Below are 18120 nucleotides of genomic sequence, written 5' to 3' on the forward strand. Positions count from 1 at the left end.
CACAATTGTAAAATGTCTTGAAGGCGAGGGCCACAAGACTGACAATGAAAATGAACAAATGCCATTGTTATTGTACAACCAACCATGCAATAATAAATTATTATTATTATTATTATTATTGATATTGTTATTATTATTGTAGTAGTAGTAAAATAGGCAACCAAAATAGTAATGTAGGCTACTGTGGCAGATTTGTGGTCTGCTGCGGAATATAAGGAGGGAGAGCGAGACGCAGTCGGGTAAACGGATATTTATTTCACACAAGGTTCCCGAGGTGGCTAAAACAGAACAATCCCTCAACGGGCAAATGATAACTGGCAGGGGTCTGGATTCTCGTCCTGGCATAACGTTCGTCTTTCCGTCTGTCCGCCAGTCTCCTACTGAGAGAACAAAAACACACGTGGTTAAATACCACCGCATTCCTATCATTCTAATCCACTTGACAGCTACGTCAATCCCAGGCAATTAGCCGCTCCGCCCCCTGCTTTACAACCTGCCGCTAAACCACGCCCGCCCCCCCATACCACAGCTACTTTATTCTAATGAATCCATATAGATTTGTGTATTATAACACCAAAATGCTGGGTGGCAACAAATACCAGAAAATAATGCTAGGCCTAGGATAGCAAATGCGATCAGTAAGAGGCAGAGGAGGCCTAGAAGTCCGAGATTAACAAAGATGCAAGCATAGGCAGCGTCCCATCATTACAAAATAAATGAAAATAGAAGCTACCTGACAAATCAGTGTGAGAAGTTGCATTTCCGAGCCATAGCCAGTTTGCTGAATTCAGGTCGGTGCGAGGTCAGAGCAAGCTGCATGCACTGGTTGAGATGTTCATCCGTGAGTCGATTGCGATGTTGATTCTTTATCAAGTTCATTGTCGAAAATCCGGACTCGCATATGTAAGTAGATCCAAACATGGTTAACAGGTAGATAGCCAGTCTCCGGCAGTGATGAAACTGATGAGTAGAATGAGCCCAAAACTCGCACAGTCCCTCTTCTCCGAATTTTGCTTTCAGCACATCAGAGCTCTGAATTTGCACCAACTCCAGCTGGAATGCAGCCTCGTCAATACCGGCATCACGGCTTTCGCCTCGGCTGGACAGGACCCGGAAACATCGACCGCAAATGGATTGCGCACAAATAAAAGAACCTGTTTTGGAATCTTGAAGTTGTTGAATCGCTCTGTGAAGTTTTCAGCCAAGCTTTTCAAAAGTCCCTTCATTCCAGCCATTGCTGCGCTGCTCACGGGGACGTTGCGTAGTGTTGGGAAGTGGATCTTCCTCCCCATTACGTCAGGTAGAAAGAGGTCCAGGTTCACCCGAAACGCACTAACCTTCTCAATGATCTCAGCCACACTTGACCCTCCCCCCTGTAGCTGCAGGTTGAGTGTGTTTAGGTGGCCCATGATGTTGCACAAAAAGGCAATCTGTGCAATGAAATCCGGCTTTTGCATGCGTGCAAGTAGGTCTTTAGCTTTGCTTGATTTCTGGCTTGAGAGGAATTCACTCACCTCCTTTCGCAGTGCAAAGAAACGTTCGAGAACACGTCCTCGGCTCAACCAGCGGACATCGTTATGTTGCAATAGGTCTGAGTATGCGGCTTCCTGCTCTTGAAGCAGCATTTTGAACAGTCGGTGCTGCAGACCTGACGTCGAGCGAATATGATTCACAATTTTTACGACAGTCTCCATTGTTTCTTTCAACTCCCCTGACAATTTCGCACACAGAACTGATTGATGTATGATGCAATGCAGTGTGTTCACTGTGGGATGCTCTGCACATAAGCGAGATGCAAAGCCCCTTTCTTTCCCAATCATGGACGGGCAGCCATCGGTAACGAGAAGGTTGATCTTACCTAGATCCAAACCTTTCTCTTCAAAAAAACTCCAAACTGCAGCGAAAATCACTTCACCTGTAGTGCTGGTTGTCAGTGGTAAAAGGCATAACAACTCTTTAAAAACGTCACCATCGAAGTACCTCACAAACAGCGAGAGCTGTGCCGTATCTGTTGCATCGGTCGATTCATCGACAGCGAGTGACATGTACTCTGTCGATTTGAGATCGGCAATTAATGCTGAAAAACAGTCCTCAAACAGTACCTCTACTCTTCGACTTCCCGATGTGTCAGAGAGCGGTACTTGCTTTAAACGGTTCATTATATATTCCTTGTTTTTATCTCCTGCAAAAAGTTCATCCACCATCTCAAGAGTACACTCCTTCACAACTTCAGCGTCAGTGAATGGCTTTCTCTTTTTGGCTAAAGCGAACATCACTCGTAGGGAAGCAGCAGTGGCCTTTTCCTGGGCTGTAGAAGCAGTTGTAAGAATAGTGGTTGATGCAGTGTAAGAAGATTTAAGTATTTCTATTTTACCACGTCTAGCTGTGCTACCAGGCGGGTAAGCAGCATTGAAGTTAGCAGCATGCTTGGTCTCATAGTGGCGCCTCACATTAGCAACCTTGCAGACTGAAACAGTTATTTGACATATTAAACATAAAGGTCTAGGATTGGCGTGCGATGGTAAAATAAATACAAAATCATCAGTCCATTTGGGGTTGAAGTGTCGGTTTTCACCGTCAATTTTCCGCCGTTTCTCTCCGCTCATTTTGGATCAGTAGCGAGAGTAACGAGATTGACACGATATCGCGATAATTACACGCTGATCAGTCCAATGCAAGATTGCCTTTTAAGAGCTATTGAAGGAGAAATAATTTGGACTCATTTAATTCGGATAACATAATAGCGAACATATATTTACATTTATTTAAATGATTATAAAAATTAATTCTGTAATTAGAATTTTTTTTTTATATTGGAATATGGAGTGCGTTCCAGGGGCCACGAGAAAGCTCCCCGCGGGCCGGATTTGGCCCGCGAGCCGCCAGTTGAATATCCCTGCATTAGTGTATGATCTGTATGAAAGTGGCCATGTCGGCAGGCCACATCATGTAGACAGCCAGTCAACCTCTGTGAGGCAGAGTCAGACCCACATTTGCGCAGCGTTGCGTTCACAATACATACAAAAAAAAATTCCTCAGGCCAGCAGCCCACTTAACAGGCCAGGCCATCGGGAAGCCTCCCGGTCCTCCCGATGGCCAATCCGGGCCTGGCACAAAGGCTCCACCACAGCCATCACCTTCAACCCAGCCAGCAAGGAGGTCTCGTGGAGGTCTCGTATAGCACTTGTACCCCCCACCTACACAGCAGCCAATGCACCATCACCCCCATCTTCACATCAGCCAGACCCACTGTCTTGGAAGACAGACACAGACCTTGACACTGTCTTGAAATTTATAATGAATAGTTGGTTGAAAGTTCTGATGTTCAATATTGTAAATAGTGACATTTTCCAGTTTCTTATATTTATATAAATAGTTGGTGGAAAAAAGCATATTTATAATAAATTGTTGTTTGAAAAAAAAAGTTTGAATGCTCAATTTCTATTTGTACACATCACATGAACCTTGGTAAGTAATATGAAGTCATTATTCAGTCCTAATGTATCTCAGTCCTTGCTGTGGTGAAAGTAGAGTGATAAACACCTATTTTACTCAAAATTTGAATTTAATTTTTTTCATTTTAGACATGAATAACACATTTATATACAGTGTAATTCAAAAATTTCACTGCTTTTGTGTTCCTAAGACTTTGGTAACCAAATCTAAAACACCAAAAAAATTCGATCACATGAGTACATTTGTGTTTTCGCAAGAGTTTTGAAGATTTTCCGAAAATCGGATGTCAAATGTTAAGCTTTTGAGCTACTTATCTCATCAAACAGTGCTCTAAGGTGAGTCATTTGCATATATAGCAATTAGGGCTGTCAAACAATTAAAATGTTTAATCAGATTAATCACACCTTCTAAATTAATTAATCATGATTAATCACCATTCGAACTATGTCCAAAATATGCAATTTCTTTATGCATATTGTTGTGGGAATGGACAAATAAATGAAAGAAGGCGGATATATCCATTTAACATACAGTATATGTTTATTATAACATGTTTCTGTGGGTCAAAATGAAAGACAGCCCACACACCTATCAATCATCAAACCGTGGGGTCTTATTTCATTATGTGTTGATTTCTATCAACACGTAATGTTGTATCGATGTATACAGAGCAGAGATGTACTACAGCAAAAGTATTCTCCGTCGGGTCTTCCTGCAGCAACACCACGCCGTTATCTTGATTCTGATTGGCCAGAAGACATTATCAAAGATGTTCTATTGAGAAGACGATCACTACTTGACAAAAGTTTTCAAAACCGTTTCTAGTCTTCGGTATTTCCAGACAAGTGGCTACTGAAATAAATCTTACTAACTGCTGTCTGTGCAATTTACTCCGCGCGAGTTGGCGGACTTTATTTAGCTTACTTTAACATCATTTTTCATGGTGGGGCTAAGCCATATGGCTGTAGCCTACCCCAGGCAAACCCTGGCATTGCCACTGGTGGGATGTATGGGGCGTGCCATTAAATATTTTAACGCATAATTCAAAAAATTAATTGCCGCCGTTAACACGATAATTTTGACAGCATTAATAGCAATACCAGAGAATGTCCGGAACATTTTGATATGTAACAAATGGGGCGCAATGTTAGAAGAAATACATTTAAAAGGTGATTTAAGAAAACATCTAAAAATCGAGAAAATACAATTAGACTCCATAGGGTTAACCACTGCTTACTGAGACTTCAGAGGAAGGGAATAGATGTGCAGTGCAGTTATGCTGGGTGCCTGCACATGAGGGGGTTCAAGGGAATGAGCATGCTGATAAGTTAGCAAAAGAGGCGTTACAAAAGGAAATGGCAATACCAGTTTCACTTGGAGAAGGAAAAGCAATAAGAAGAAGGGTATGGAAATATGACAGAAAAGGTGGGAGGAAGATCAAAAAGGGAGGAGATACCACAAGTTACACAAATCAGTCATAAAGTCCTTACAGAAAGAAACAGACGGGAGGAGATCACAATCACTAGACTCAGACTGGATCATACAGGATTAAAGGGCACAATGTTTTTAAAGGGAAAAAGTGAAGTTGAAGAATGCAGGGGGTGTGGAGTGAAAGAAAATGTGGAACACATCACACTGCAACATGTACAAAACAGAGAGGGAAACACTAAGATACAGGGTCAGAGAGGCAGGCAGGGAGTGATTGGAAGAATTTAAAACAACGTAAATACAGTGGTATAATTCCACAAGTGGTGATAGGATGATATGGTGAAACACACTCTTGTACAGTAGGTGGCGGTATACACCTTAAAGCTGTTTGAAATCCGCCAAAAAACCGAGAGAAGAAGAAGAAGAAGAAGAAGAACCTCAACCTGGATCCACGTGGCGTCTCGTCTCTACGGTTCAATCTGTGTTCCTGAGAAAGTGTGTGAGAGCTCCAGCTCTACTGGTCCATCATCTGTGTGTTTGGATAAACCTCTGAATGGACTGTCTGCTCTTTTTTCTGGAGCGTTTACCTCGGACTATCGGAGCTAGCTTAGCATGCTAGCTTGAAACACGTTAGCAACACTAGTCAGATTGAGAGGTTGATGGAGAGAGAAACGTTGTGTTTAACGGAGTCTGCAGGAAAAGGTGATCTAGGAAACATGAGTAAAGTCCAAATGCTGCTGTCGTTGAAGAAGCAGCGACTCACTGTTGCTGCTGAAGAGATATTTGCTCTGTTTGAACAGACGATAGCAGATCTCGAGGAGGAGCTGTCTCTTTCCAAAGAGGACAACAAGAGACTCCAGAAACTACTTGACGCTGTTTTACAGCCTCAGCTTCGGATACACAGAGCAGGTCAGTTCCCTTTACCCTTAATCAACACTTTACACTCTTCAGTAGCACTTTATTATCACATTAATAACACTTTAGACCCTTTATCAGCACTTGCTGCAGGTAGTAGATCCTGAAGTAAAAGTACAAACACCACACTGTGAAAATACTCCATTACAAGTTAAAGTACTGCATTCATATCTTATTTAAGTAAAAGTATGTAAGTATTATTAGACACATCTACTTTATTATAATAATTAAAATGTATTACGGAAGAGCAAACCTACCAAAATAAATATATTTATAAAAATACATACATTGAATAATATGCCATTTAATGTACTGATTTAAATATTACCCATGTAGGCACTAGTTGGTTAAATGTGACATACATTGATACTTTAGTTTTAATGTGCTTCTTTATTCACCTTTTCTTTTTAAATGTGTAAAAGCAAATAAAAACAAATACTTTGGATTAATTCAAATTGCGTGAGAATAATTCATGAAGAAATCAATGAATACATATGTTCAATAATAAATTAAACACATCTAAAATGTTACTTGATAAAGAATAGGGGAACTAGTACAAAGGTCATTAAGAAATTAAAACATTAATATAAAATCATGTAAAATCTCATCCATCAATTATTGCCAACATGTATTTATAATATATTCTGTATATATATTTAAGTTAAAGCCTTTTATTGTCATTATAAACAGAGTATAACGAGATTCAGAGTGCAACTCTGTCCCGGTGAGCAAAAAATACAAACACATACATAACACTAAAAAACACGGCAATAGGACATACAACATAAACAATCATACGGGGGAATACATAGTTAAAAATATTCTTTTTTCTGGACGGTGCTTTCTGAAGTCTGATGATTTATTTTGTTTTGCTTGTGTTCAGATGTAGGTTGTTAGCTGAACACCACGCAGACAGCTTCAGGATCTCGCCTCTGTATGCCGACTCGTCGTCTCCCTTATATATTTGGCCGACCACAGTGGTGTTATCTGCAAATTTGATAATGGAGTTGGAGGGATGAATGGGAGAGCAGTCGTGTGTGTAGAGAGTGTAGAGTAGAGGGCTCAGCACGCAGCCCTGCGGGGAGCCAGTGCTGAGGGTGCGGGTGGAGGAGGGGCCTATTTTCACTGTCTGAGGACGGTCTGTAAGGAAATTATTAATCCAGGCGCATAAGATGGAGGGGAATCCTAGGCTTGACAGTTTTTCCACTAGTATGTCAGGTATGATGGTGTTAAAAGCTGAGCTAAAATCGACAAACGGCATCCTTATATAGTCTATAGGCAAACTGATGAGGGTCGAGGGAGGGTGCGAGGCTGGCTTTGATGTAGTCGGCTATCAGTCTTTAGATACATTTCATCACCGCTGATGTTTGGGCTATTGGCCTGTAGTCGTTGAGCTCTCTGACTGGTGTCTTTTTGGGGACAGGAATGATGGTAGCTGTTTTCAGACAGGATGGAATGCAAGCTTGTGACGGGGACAGGTTGAATATCCTGGTCAGGACCCCTGAAAGCTGGTCAGCACAAGCTTTGAGTACTTTGCCGAGTACTCCATCTGGTCCTGCGTCTTTTCCAGGATTCACAGACCTCAGCGTCACCTGATGTTCTTTGAGAGTGGGAGGTGGTATGGAGCTGGTAGTTTGCAGGGGCAGGGGCAGAGTATAAAAGTGGGGGGGGTCTGCTAGCCTAGTTTTTATGAGCGAGATTCTCCTTCACTTTTTCCTTGTAGTCCTCCTTTGCAGCCTTGATGCTTCTCCTCAGATTCTCCCTTGCCAAGCCGTCCTGAAGGCTGTGTCACGGGAACTCAGGAGAGACCGCACCGCTCTTGTCATCCATGGTTTTTGGTTTGGGTAGACCCGTATGCGTTTTTCCACAGTTACAGTGTCTGTGCAGAACTTGATGTAGGATAAGACAGGCTCTGTGTGTTCCTCCAAGACTGTCTGTTCAAATATGTCCCACGCTGTGTGTTCGAAGCAGTCTTGCAGTTGTTAGAGTGCCCCCTCTGGCCAGGTTCTGATATATTTGACCACCGGCTTGGTGTTACTTCTGAGGGGGGTGTAAGCTGGGATGAGAAGCAGTGAGAGGTGGTCAGATAGACCTAAATGGGGGAGTGGTACCGCTCTGTAGGCATGCTTCAGGTTAGAATACACCCGGTCCAGTGTATTCTTTCCTCTGGTGGTTCATCGTACATATTATATAGCTGCGCCGCCACTATTTGTATATAGGGTAAACATTGAAACCAATTAAAACAAACAAAAAACATTGAATGAGAAGGTGTCCAAACGTTTGACTGGTACTGTATATAGAAAACACACACACTTTTTTAATATTTAGCAGGTTCCCTCATCTATAATCATTCATACAAGCGCAACTTTGAACATGTACAGCAGTAAAATGCAACATACAAAATAATCAAGAAACAACATAAATTAAACACTGACATACGATACGATACAATATTACTTTATATGTCAGATCAAGTCTGAAATTTGACTTGCGTCACAGCAGCTCCATGTCCAACATCAGCAGACAAGTATCCAGACACAATACATGCAACACAAAAACAAACATTTAACATAACAGCACAATCAGTGAGAGAAAACATGCTCAAAGAACCTTCAGCGTGCATTTGATCTGGGATTTAGCTCTGTATTTACTGTGAGAATTGTCTAATGCACAAAGGAGTGCTTCAGTCTGACTTTATTGAATCGTGGGATGCTGTATCTCCGATTAGATGGCAGCAGTTCATATTCACTGTTCAGAACACGGTTTGGGTCAGAGATGATGTTGTTGGACAGCCTCACTAGGTTGTTATGATAGGCTGAGTCATAGAGTCTCTGACAGGGTTGACAAACAATCTTTGAGCAGATTTTTAACAGGTGGAGCAGTTTTGATTTTAAAGCTGCTGACAAACATTTGTACCAGGTAGTATTGCAGTACTGCAGAATAGACAAGATCACAGATTTAAAGAACAACAGAAGAATTTCTCTGCTCGCCCCAAAAGACCTAAGACGGCGGAGAAAATAAATTCTTTGTTTTGTCCTTTTGCACAGATATTCAATGTGATCCTTCCATGACAGCAGATGGTCAATCATTACACCCGCGTATTTGTATGAAACTCCCTGCTTGATTTCATCTGTATGGATGACAATGGGGACTTTATGAGAGTCAGATGGTGAGCCAAAAATGATTTCCTCAGTTTTCTTGGTGTTGATCTCAAGAGCAATAGCCACGTTCACACCGGAGTACTTTTCCCACTTTAGTTCCAATAAAGTTCCGAAATGTCGCGTTCACACCAAAAAGAGCCGGAACTAAAATTTATTCATGAGAACCTTTTTACCCCCTTTTCCGTCCCTGATAGAGAGCAGGGACTCTCATGCGGCTCTCTTGTGAGAAAAGAGCTATATTTCTGATTGGCTGGGCGGATTGCAAACCACGCCCCGTAAAACTCAAAAACAGTGTTGTGAAGCCACCATTTTATTATCCTCGCATTAGCATTATTAGCATTAGCCCAGCGCAGAAACGCAGAGAGACTAACTTATGGCAACACAAAATAAAACATGGGAACGGTGGAGATGAGGAGGTGTCGGCGTTCTGGCGATTTACTCGGAAGGCCAGTCCCCAACTCTGGGGACTTCCGGCCGGGGATTTTGGGCGGCAGTATACGCCGTGAACTGGTTTGCGGCCTGCCAGTAAACCCAAAGCAGAAAAAGAAGAAGTGACGTCAGCGGCTTCATTTGCCTAATCCACCCCCAGGGTCTTATTCCGGTGTGAACGCGATCTGTACTTGGTTCTTTAGTTCTGATGAACTAAGTTCTCATGAACCTTTGTGGGAAAAGTACTGCGGTGTGAAAGCGCCTATTATCAGTAGGGATGTCCCAATCACCTTTTTTTGCTCCCGATCCGATTCCGATCATTTGATTTTGACAATCTGCCGATACCGATTTTTCCCGATCCGATCTTTATGCAATGCATTAAGAGAAAAGGGTTTTCAGCAGACAAACCGCTGCACCCATCTGGCCCAGCCGCTGTCTTGGTGTTGGTGCACTGAAATGTTTTTCTGACCTCTTCGACACTGATGGTAATTTTGTCAGAGGAAGCAGGTATTATTGTTTCGAGCATTTCAGTGCACTTTGCAGAATTATCCAGTGACTCGAAACGGGTAAAAAATGTGTTTAGTTCGTGAGCAAAACAAAACTCATTGTTCGTCACAATAGGTTTAGCTGAGGATGACATTCCTGTCATGGTTTTCATGGTGTCCCATACCTTTTGGGGGTTTTTGGCTTTAAAAGCATTTTCCAAAAGCTCTCTGTGTGCCAGTTTTGATTCCCTCAATTTGACTTTCAGTTCTTTCTCTGTCTGTTTAAGTGCTCCATAGTCTTTGTTTTGAAAGCTATTTTCCTGGTATTTATAACGGTTTTAATGTCCTCAGTCACATAAGATGTATTATTTGGATAGATTTGTATTTCTTTAGTGAGCACAACTACTTCTACACAGACGTTGATATAGTCATTGGTAACAGTAGTTATTTCATCTAGTGAACCTTCCTGAAAAATGTCCCAATCTGTCCAATCAAAACAGGGAACATTTTACTGCACCATCATTACTTTTACATAAGAACGTGCCGTAAAATAAGGTTTGAATGCAGGATTTTAATTCTATACTGTAGGCGTAGTGTATCTGTGAACGATCTCAAATACAATTCATTGTTTACATTGTGACTAGTGCTACGCCAGAACAAAAAACCCTTTTTCATTTTTAAAGGGCTGGGCTACATGAGGTGAATTGAGCCAAAACAAATACACAATAGGTGGGACTAAGAAAGATAATGTGAAAATATAAAAACAAAGGCATTAACTAGGGCTGCAAAATGTCTCCAATTGTAATGGTGATTAGATTTGTAAATGCTAACACTTAACAGTTTGTTCTGACTGTGTGTTTCCTGCAGACGTCCAGCAGCTGGTGGTGGTTAAAGAAGAGCTTCTCCCTGAACAGCAGGAAAGGAGCACCAGTCTGGACCAGGAGGACCCAGAGCCCCCCCCACACATTAAGCAGGAACAGGAGGGAGAGCAGCTTCAGGAGCTGGAGGAGGCTGATATCACAAAGTCCACTTTCACTCCTGACCCTGTGAAGAGTGAAGATGATAAAGAGAAACCTCAGTCCTCTCAGCCTCATCAAAGACAAACTGAACACATGGAAACAGAAGCTGATGGAGATGACTGTCGAGGACCAGAACCAGCCAGGAAATCAGATCCAGAGAGCAGTTTACAACCAAAGACTGAGGACGACACTGAAGACTCTTCTGGACCTGACACTGAAGACAGTGCTGATTGGAAAGAGACCAGAGAACCAGCATCAGGCTCAAACTCACTGAAAAATAGACATGAATCCGTCAGTGATCCACGACGTAGTGCTGAACATAAACCATTCAGCTACTCAGTCTGTAAAAAAGCTTTTTCACAGAGTGGACATTTAAAGACACACATGAGAGTCCACAAAGGAAAGAAACGATTCAGCTGCTCAGTTTGTAAGAAAGCTTGTTCACGGAGTGATCATTTAAAGGACCATATGAGAGTCCACACAGGAGAGAAACCCTTTAGCTGCTCAGTTTGTAAGAAAGCTTTTTCCCAGAGTGGAAGTTTAAATAATCACATGAGAATCCACACAGGAGAGAAACCACACTCCTGCTCAGTCTGTAAAAAAGCTTTTTCAGAGAGTGGAAGTTTAAAGAAACACCTCAGAGTCCACACAGGAGAGAAACCATTCAGCTGCTCAGTTTGTACCAAATCTTTTACAGTGAGTGTAAATTTAAAGACACACATGAGAGTCCACACAGGAGAGAAACCACACAGCTGCTCAGTCTGTAAGAAAGCTTTTTCACAGAGTGGACATTTAAAGTCACACATGAGAGTCCACACAGGGGAGGAAAAATAGAGCTGCCCAGTTTGTGACAAAAGATTTAAATGGCGTAATCGTTTCAAAAGACACAAGTGTGTTGGTCGTCAGCTGCTTCTGTAACTGTCAGGGAATACATTTGCCTATTTTGTATCTTGATGACTTTATGCCGTTACATGTAATACGTTACTCCCTAAGCCTGATTTCACCCGCCTGCAACCGATTCACTAATAATCAGAAAAGTTCATTTCTCTGACCCCTTGACTCGATTATTTCCTGTTTAATAATCGTTACATCTCCTCAGGACCAAGTTCCCGTGTCCTGCCTTTCACCTGCTGATCACCCACTGCTCATTTAAGGTGGACTGACCTTCCCTCCTCCTGCTCTTTTCTCTTCACCCCCATTTTCTCACTGCAGATAATCAGCTGATCACTTCCTGCGCAGCTGGGCATTTTCTTTGGTCTAAATAAATAAACTTGTGTTCTCTTTCACCCTGACTGTTATTGGTTGTTGTGTGTTACTGTCTCCATTTCCCTACTACTTTACTACATTTTAGAAGACAGTATTGTACTATTTAATCCACTGCATTAATTTCACAGCTTTTAGTTACTAGGTAGATATAGATTATTAGATCATTCAAAAATATAAATCAATTATTAAATACACCTTGACAGTTATTTATAGGGGATAAGATATCCAGCAGCAGAATATAAGGTTATTCAAATTAGCTCTACATTTACTAACTGTGATAAAACACACATACTTTTGCTAATTTAAGTATATTTTGATACCAATGTTTCTGTACTTTTACTTGTAACACAGTATTTTTACCCTGTAGTATTTGTACTTTTGCTTTAGTAGAATATCTGAATACTTCTTACACCACTGCTACCATGAGTGTGGAGCCATGTGCTACAAAAGCCTGAATTTAAAACAAACACTTTACAGCTGAAGACTGTTTTCAAATGTAGAGCAGGTTGTAAGCGAGGCTCCGTTTGTAAATTCCTGTCCTTCAGATCCACGCTGAGGAGGATGGGTGTAACCAACATGTGGGTAAAGCACAAGAGCTGATAGGCCACATTCACTGCTCACACACATGCTGATCAGATCACAGCTCACATAGTTTCAGCTCTCAGGAAGTGAAACTCAGACACTCGCTGCCACTGAGAGGTGAGATGACGCAGAAAGGAGTTCAGCTGGACCGGGAAACCTTCTCTTGTTCCATCTGTCTGAATCTACTGAAGGATCCAGTGACGACTCCCTGTGGACACAGCTACTGCATGAAGTGTATTAAAGGCTTCTGGGATGGAGAGGATGAGAAGAAGATCTACAGCTGCCCTCAGTGTAGGCAGAGCTTCACACCGAGGCCTGTCCCGCTGGAAAACACCATGCTATCAGCTTTAGTGGAGGAGCTGAAGAAGACTGGACTCCAAGCTGCTCCTGCTGATCACTGCTATGCTGGAGCTGAAGAGGAGAGACGCTGAGCTGAAGCTGCTGTCTCACACAGAGGATCACAACCAGTTTCTGCACAGCTACCCCTCACTGTCAGCCCTCAGTGAAGCTACACACTCCTCCAGCAACAACATCCGTCCTCTGAGCTACTTTGAGGACATGACGGCGGCCCTGTCAGCAGTCAGAGACAAACTACAGGACGTCCTGAGAGAGGAATGGACAAACGTCTCACCGACTGAAGTGGATGTTTTACTGTCAGCAGCAGAGCCCACCTCCAGATCTGGGTTCTTCAAATGTTCACAGGAGATCACACTGGATCCAAACACACTAAACACACGGCTGGTATTATCTGAGGGGAGCAGAAAAGCAACATACATGAAACCACAAAAGTCTTATTCTAGTCACCCAGACAGATTAACTTTAGATCCTCAGGTCCTGAGTAGAGAGAGTCTGAGTGGACGTTGTTACTGGGAGGTGGAGTGGAGAGAAGTTGAAGTAGCAGTCGCATACAAGAATATCAGCAGAGCAGGGGGTGGGAATCAATGTGGATTTGGAAAAATGACAAATCTTGGGCGTTGTATTGTGACAAAAACAGTTATTCATTTCTTTACAACCGTATCCAAACTCCCGTCTCAGGTCCTCAGTCCTCCAGAGTAGGAGTGTACCTGGATCACAGAGCAGGTATTCTGTCCTTCTACAGCGTCTCTGAAACCATGACTCTCCTCCACAGAGTCCAGACCACATTCACTCAGCCGCTACATGCTGGAGTTGGGCTTTATTATCCTAATGGAACCACAGCTGAGTTCTGTAAACTGAAATAGCCTGAAGTCATTTGAGGAACTCTTCTACTTCTTAAACTCATTGTGTGTCCATCATAGTTGCTGAGAGCTGGTTGTTCATGTCTTCACTGCACAGAGATCAGCTGTCAATCAAACATTATGGGATGTGCTTTAACATCTTCTCATGAGTTGTTCTGTAGATGTTGGAGTTTCTTTAGGCGGCGCTCCTTCCTGTGTCTGTTTAGCCATGGAGGCTGTCACTGCTCAGGACGATTTCTGTTAACCTCAACTGAGATTTCTCTGCATGAAAATATAAACTTTGCTCTAAATATTTGTTGAATAGGTCTTTTAGTTTTGACTAAGTCTCAATGTGTTGAATGCATTAATGATCCAAAAAATAAATCCCCATGTGGCCCTCATCCTTTTTCTGACCCTCTTTTTCCCACGCTCTCTAAAGTTGAACTGAATCAAAGAAGAATTTTCTACACGTCGTAGCGCCGCAGTCAACAACTACATCTGATTATCTCAAAGTGTGTAGGGTCCTTTAATCCAAGGTTTTAGAGAGAAGTGCATTAAAGATAGTTCAGTGTGGAATGACTTTTAAACATAAATCATTTTAAGGGTTTTCTTCTTAGATAGTGAAGTGAAAACCGTAAGAAAAAAGTAAAGATGGCATGAATTGTGATGCGTTTGATTTATTTTTTAAGAGCCTCAAACGCCTCTTCCCAAAAGGCTTTGTTAAAAAAAGGAACATGTACAGTACAATAGCACTTATCATGTTTGATTGATTAGTCTCAATGTTGGGACGTAGCCAGGGGCGGACTGGCCATCTGTAGAATCTGGAAAACCACAGAACGGCCGTTGAAAAAAAAAGAGAAGATCTTTAACGTCATCATTTAAGTTGCAATGATGGCCGACAGAGGGCGACAGCGGCCGCTGATGCAGTTGTGTGGTTCTTATCTGTCAAATAATCACACACGAAGAAGAAAAAAGAGAAGTGATTAGAGATGGCAAATCCGGATCCTTTTATGGATTTGGAGTTTTATGAGTCAGTCATTAAAGAGATCCGGATCATACGAGTCATTTGAGTAATATGAGTCAGCATCACCAAGACAGTAGAAATCCTACCGGTGAAACCGAAAAGTTGTTGCATTTCACGAGCATATTAAACTGACGTTATATTAACCTCCACTACACAGTGCCTTTTGCTTTAATAAAAAATGTTGATCACAAAAAAAAGAGTTATTTTGTGATTTGGCAAATCTGAGTCTGCTGTTGACTCGTTCATGACGACGAATCTGCTGGATCTCTGGATCTGCTGCTATACGGTTACGGCTCTGAGTCCGCACGAGTCTGCTATGTTTTGCACAGTGAGTCAGGATTTGCGAATCTCTGACTCTGTTGTTGACTCAGCTCCCGGCTGCCGCGGCTCTGAGTCCGCACGAGTCTGCTATGTTTAGCACAGTGAGTCAGGATTTGAGAATCTCTGAGTCTGCTGTTGACTCGGCTCCCGGCTCCCGCGGCTCTGAATCCCCACGAGTCTGCAGGAAGTTTCACTGATCCGCGTCCCCTCCCCTTTGCCAAACGATAACTTCTGGAAGCTATCCTACTTGCTAAAGGGTAGGCAGATGGACTGGGGTACGTTGTAATGTTATTTTACATGTTATAAAGAGAGTAGCGAGTGACGCAATTTATAGTTTTAATTTGTACGTCACACCAGGTGTAGGACTCAAAGGACTCGGGTTAATGGAGAGGGGAGACTCGTCACGACCAGCTCATTTCTAGGATCCGGGTTAATGATCCGGATGAATCAGGAGTCGCCCATCTCTAGAGGGGTTAGACGCCGCGGCAGACAGGGAGAATGAAAAAACATGGATACAAATCAAAGAAAACTCAAAGAAAAAGGTGGGGCCGAGAAGGCAAGAGAAAAAAAGGTGTAGTCACTCGCAGGTGAAGCAGATAAATGTCGCAAATTGACAGACCTTGTTGGCAGCAGCGCTGGTAAGCACTATCATCAGCAGCTTATAACAAGTGCAAGATGATGAAGAGGATGATGAGGGCGCGAGTTCAGATATACAGCCAACCTCATGAGCTGGCACATAGAAGTGCAGGGCAAGAGCAAGAGGTGGGTGAGAATTATTCCTTGAACTCAGTGGCGTTTTCTCCTGGAGGCCAAGGGAAGCCAGGCTTCCCCTGTTTTTTTGGATTTTAGTTATAATAGTAATAAATAAATAAAAACACTTTGTTCGTTTAGTTTCGGTAATTTTTCTGTGCTGTGTGTTGCTGCTGGCCCTTCACCCCCATTCTCATTGAGTATTTTACAAAGAGTGAAACAGCGCCCCTCTAGATGTTATGGTGAAACAGTAGATTGCACTCTCTGTTGCGAGAGGAGGCTCGCCGAAATTGGCTTCCCTTGGTGAAAAAAATGGAGGGATTAACCAATCAGATGAGGCTCACGTCATGCCTCACAATCCAATCAAATCGCATCAACTTCAGTTCGTACTGTAAATCATCACCGCCCTTAGAAACTAGCAAGCAACTGAAGAAAGTGCAATTATGGAGGGTGGAGATTTGGAGTATTTCATCAAAAACTATTTTACTAAATTTACGCCACAGAAGCAACTAAAAATGAAATCTGATGACAGGCCAATGCCCAAAGTGGAGTTGTGTACAGAGAGGAAAAAATGAGCGAATCGGACGTAAAATGTACTTAAATAATAAACAGTGGATTTCTAACATTTGACATTTCATGTGGCCGGACTGGGTCAGTTTTCAGGGCTGAATTTTAGACCCAGTCCGCCCCTGGACGTAGCCACCAAAAGATAGGCTCTCAATGTTTCAAAATAATAATGATCCCTCGACCAAATGCAGATTAAAACTAAAGTAACGGGTTGGTTTTGAAAATGTAAGAAGTAGAAAGTACAGGATTTAGTGGTAAACATGTAAGGAGTTTCTCCTGTCAATCTGCTCTAAGACAATGAACAAATTCCCCCCCGTTGCTAAGCAAAATCTTTTGATAACTAATGCTTAGTGGTCATGGAAGAAGCTAAAGACCATATTTTAGACTCTAGCAAAGAGCAGGTATTATCAGAATGATATTTGACAGTGAAAGACTTACAACATTTTAATTACCATTTACAAAATACAGACTTCTAAAAATATGTACAGGTCAGACATTATGTGTATAAAAATCCAATTCATTGGAAATCTCAAGAGACTCTCACCTACTAAAGATGTTTTTCCTGGATCACAAAGAACTAAAAAACATTATATCCAAATTAAACTTGGAAATGTTAAATCTAAATGCAGACCAACTTGGAGGGTTGAGAACATCTTGGTGTACTCTGCTTAACTGTGTGATGCATGATGGTATCTGGGTTCAAATCTTGAAGCTACCTTCCAACATTTCAATTTGGAACAGATATAAAGAGTTATAATATTCTCCTTATATCAATAGTAAGTATGAGACGGGGACCTCACATAATTGTCCAGGCCATCCACCATGTTGAGATCCTCGACGATGCAGCTCGCCGGGGATCTCCACCCCCCGGTATGACGAGGAAAGCACAACTGTTAACCTCTTTTATTAAACCAGCAGCCCCCAATAATAAAACTTTAAACCGACCATCGATTATTTTATCATACTGTTCTGTACAGATGAGGCTGTCATAGATGTATTTATATGTGTGCCTGTTGTTATTTTACCGTCCTGTACAGATGAGACTTTGTAATCAGATAGCCTATGTTATATGTGTCTCTTTGATTTTATTCTGAATGTAAAGTATACTGGAAATGTGTGTGGCTGGCTGGCTGGCTGGCTGGCTGGCTGGCTGGCTGGCTGGCTGGCTGGCTGGCTGGCTGGCTGGCTCAAGGGCCTTCACCAGAGCCATCACTACAGCTGCCTCCACCTCCATCTGCGGCTGCCACCAGGTCAAGATACACCTCAGCAGAAAGCAGGGCAGGACTGGGACAATAAGTCAGGCCGGGAATTATACACCCAGCCAGGCCACTACCAGTTTTCTTTTGTGCCATTTTCCTGGATTTATTTGTCAATATTTACAGCGTTGCTGCCCATAGTGATATCCCTAAACTTTAAATCTACTACCCCAGAATAGACTGGACATGGGTTACTATTTAAAAAAAAATTGCAAATCTATTTAGGAACCTATCATTGTGAACATATTTTAAGTGGAGGTGGACC

The 18120-nt window shown here is 42.2% G+C and overlaps 1 protein-coding gene across 1 annotated transcript; it reads left to right on the plus strand.

Moving 5' to 3' along the window:
- The first annotated feature begins 5569 nt into the window (after positions 1-5569).
- LOC307033679 (uncharacterized protein) lies at positions 5570-12179 on the plus strand. The gene is made up of 3 exons (XM_079672220.1): positions 5570-5586; positions 5685-5793; positions 10742-12179. Exon 3 carries the CDS (start codon positions 10987-10989, stop codon positions 11725-11727), a length of 741 nt encoding a protein of 246 aa, XP_079528346.1. The 5' UTR covers positions 5570-5586; positions 5685-5793; positions 10742-10986; the 3' UTR covers positions 11728-12179.
- The last annotated feature ends 5941 nt before the right edge of the window (positions 12180-18120 follow it).

This window comes from Notothenia rossii (assembly GCF_949606895.1).
Source record: "Notothenia rossii genome assembly, chromosome: 3".
Taxonomy (NCBI): Eukaryota; Metazoa; Chordata; class Actinopteri; order Perciformes; family Nototheniidae; genus Notothenia; species Notothenia rossii.

Excerpts from the sequence above, each read along its gene's own strand:
- LOC307033679 (XM_079672220.1), top strand. The coding sequence starts at position 10,987 with ATGGAAACAGAAGCTGATGGAGATGACTGTCGAGGACCAGAACCAGCC.